Genomic DNA, 1,080 nt, shown 5'->3' with positions numbered 1-1,080 from the left:
GGCGGTGCGCACCCCGCCCCAGGGCCGGGAGGGGCCGCGTCTGTGACACGTCCTAAATACCGTCTTTCTTTATAGCGGCACCTTGTGAGTGGGCTTTGTTTTGATCTTGTCCTCTCCCTCCCCCTAGGAATTCTGTGGATGACTGGGAAACTGAAGTACTATTAGGCTGTTTGCCTTCAAAGAACAGGTGTTTGAAGGTCACGTCCTTCGCAGGCAGGCTGAGACATGAAGAGGAGGAATCTAACTGCGTGGAGCTTCAGAGTTACAGCACCTGCACCTGCGTATCAGTAAAAGCCAGATGTCACATTCACAACGCTGCACGAAAGGAACGGGAGAGGTGTGCTCATTGAAAAGGCCGTTGACCAGGTCCCAGCCTAGCAAATCCTTAATCAGGTATAGGACTCTGGTAATACTTTTTTTAAGTAAAGACTAGCAATTCTTATGTCAATACCTGAGTTTGTGAGGTTTAAGGCAGCTATCAATGATTCTATGATTCTATCACTCAGAAGATACCACTCTCTAGTTCATCTCTCCACAGCTACACAGGAGAGGGCTCATACAACCGTACGTTCTAAGCGGTGTGCAGAGTCCTAGTAACTCAAGGCACTCAATAGCACTACTAGCAGAGGATAACTGCAAGGCCACGCCAAGCCGACATCGCCTCAGGACGCACAATGACGCCCACCACCCACTTTACACTTGCAGAGGCCTCTGCAGGCCTCAGAGCCCACTTCACCCTCACTGAGGGTCTTGTGCCGGGCGCCAGGCCAGCGACGGGGCTCCGCAAGGCGGCCGGCCGGCCGCCTGCCTGCCCGCCCGCTTCCGCGGCGCGACTCAGCACTAGCTGTGGCCACCCCCACCAGCGACGGCCCCATGCTGAGAGCCCCTTTTCTTCGCGGGGAGGCCTTTAAGAGGCGGGCCGCGCCGCTATCTTGCCTGAGGGCGGTTGGTGGCGCATGCGCGGCGGGGCGCGGAGCTGCGCGTGCCCTCTACGCCGTCGGAGCGGGAGCGATGGGGCTGGGGCAGAACTCCGCCGTGCGGGGTAGGGGCGCGTCTGGGGGCGGCGGGAGGGAGGCAGGG

The 1,080-nt window shown here is 58.4% G+C and overlaps 1 protein-coding gene across 1 annotated transcript in view; it reads left to right on the top strand.

Annotated features, from left to right (window-relative positions):
- The first annotated feature begins 933 nt into the window (after positions 1-933).
- The window catches only part of CISD1 (CDGSH iron sulfur domain 1), a 20,397-nt gene continuing 20,250 nt past the window's right edge, over positions 934-1,080 (top strand). The window contains exon 1 of the mRNA XM_009275079.2: positions 934-1,042. Coding sequence (XP_009273354.1) covers positions 1,012-1,042 — 31 coding nt within the window. The 5' untranslated portion in view covers positions 934-1,011. The remainder of the gene's footprint in view (positions 1,043-1,080) is intronic.

The sequence above is a fragment of the Aptenodytes forsteri genome, unplaced genomic scaffold (genome assembly GCF_000699145.1).
Source record: "Aptenodytes forsteri isolate BGI_AS27 unplaced genomic scaffold, ASM69914v1 Scaffold320, whole genome shotgun sequence".
NCBI lineage: Eukaryota > Metazoa > Chordata > Aves > Sphenisciformes > Spheniscidae > Aptenodytes > Aptenodytes forsteri.
The sequence above is the reverse complement of the archived record's forward strand: the minus strand, read 5'-3'. Positions and strand labels throughout refer to the sequence as shown.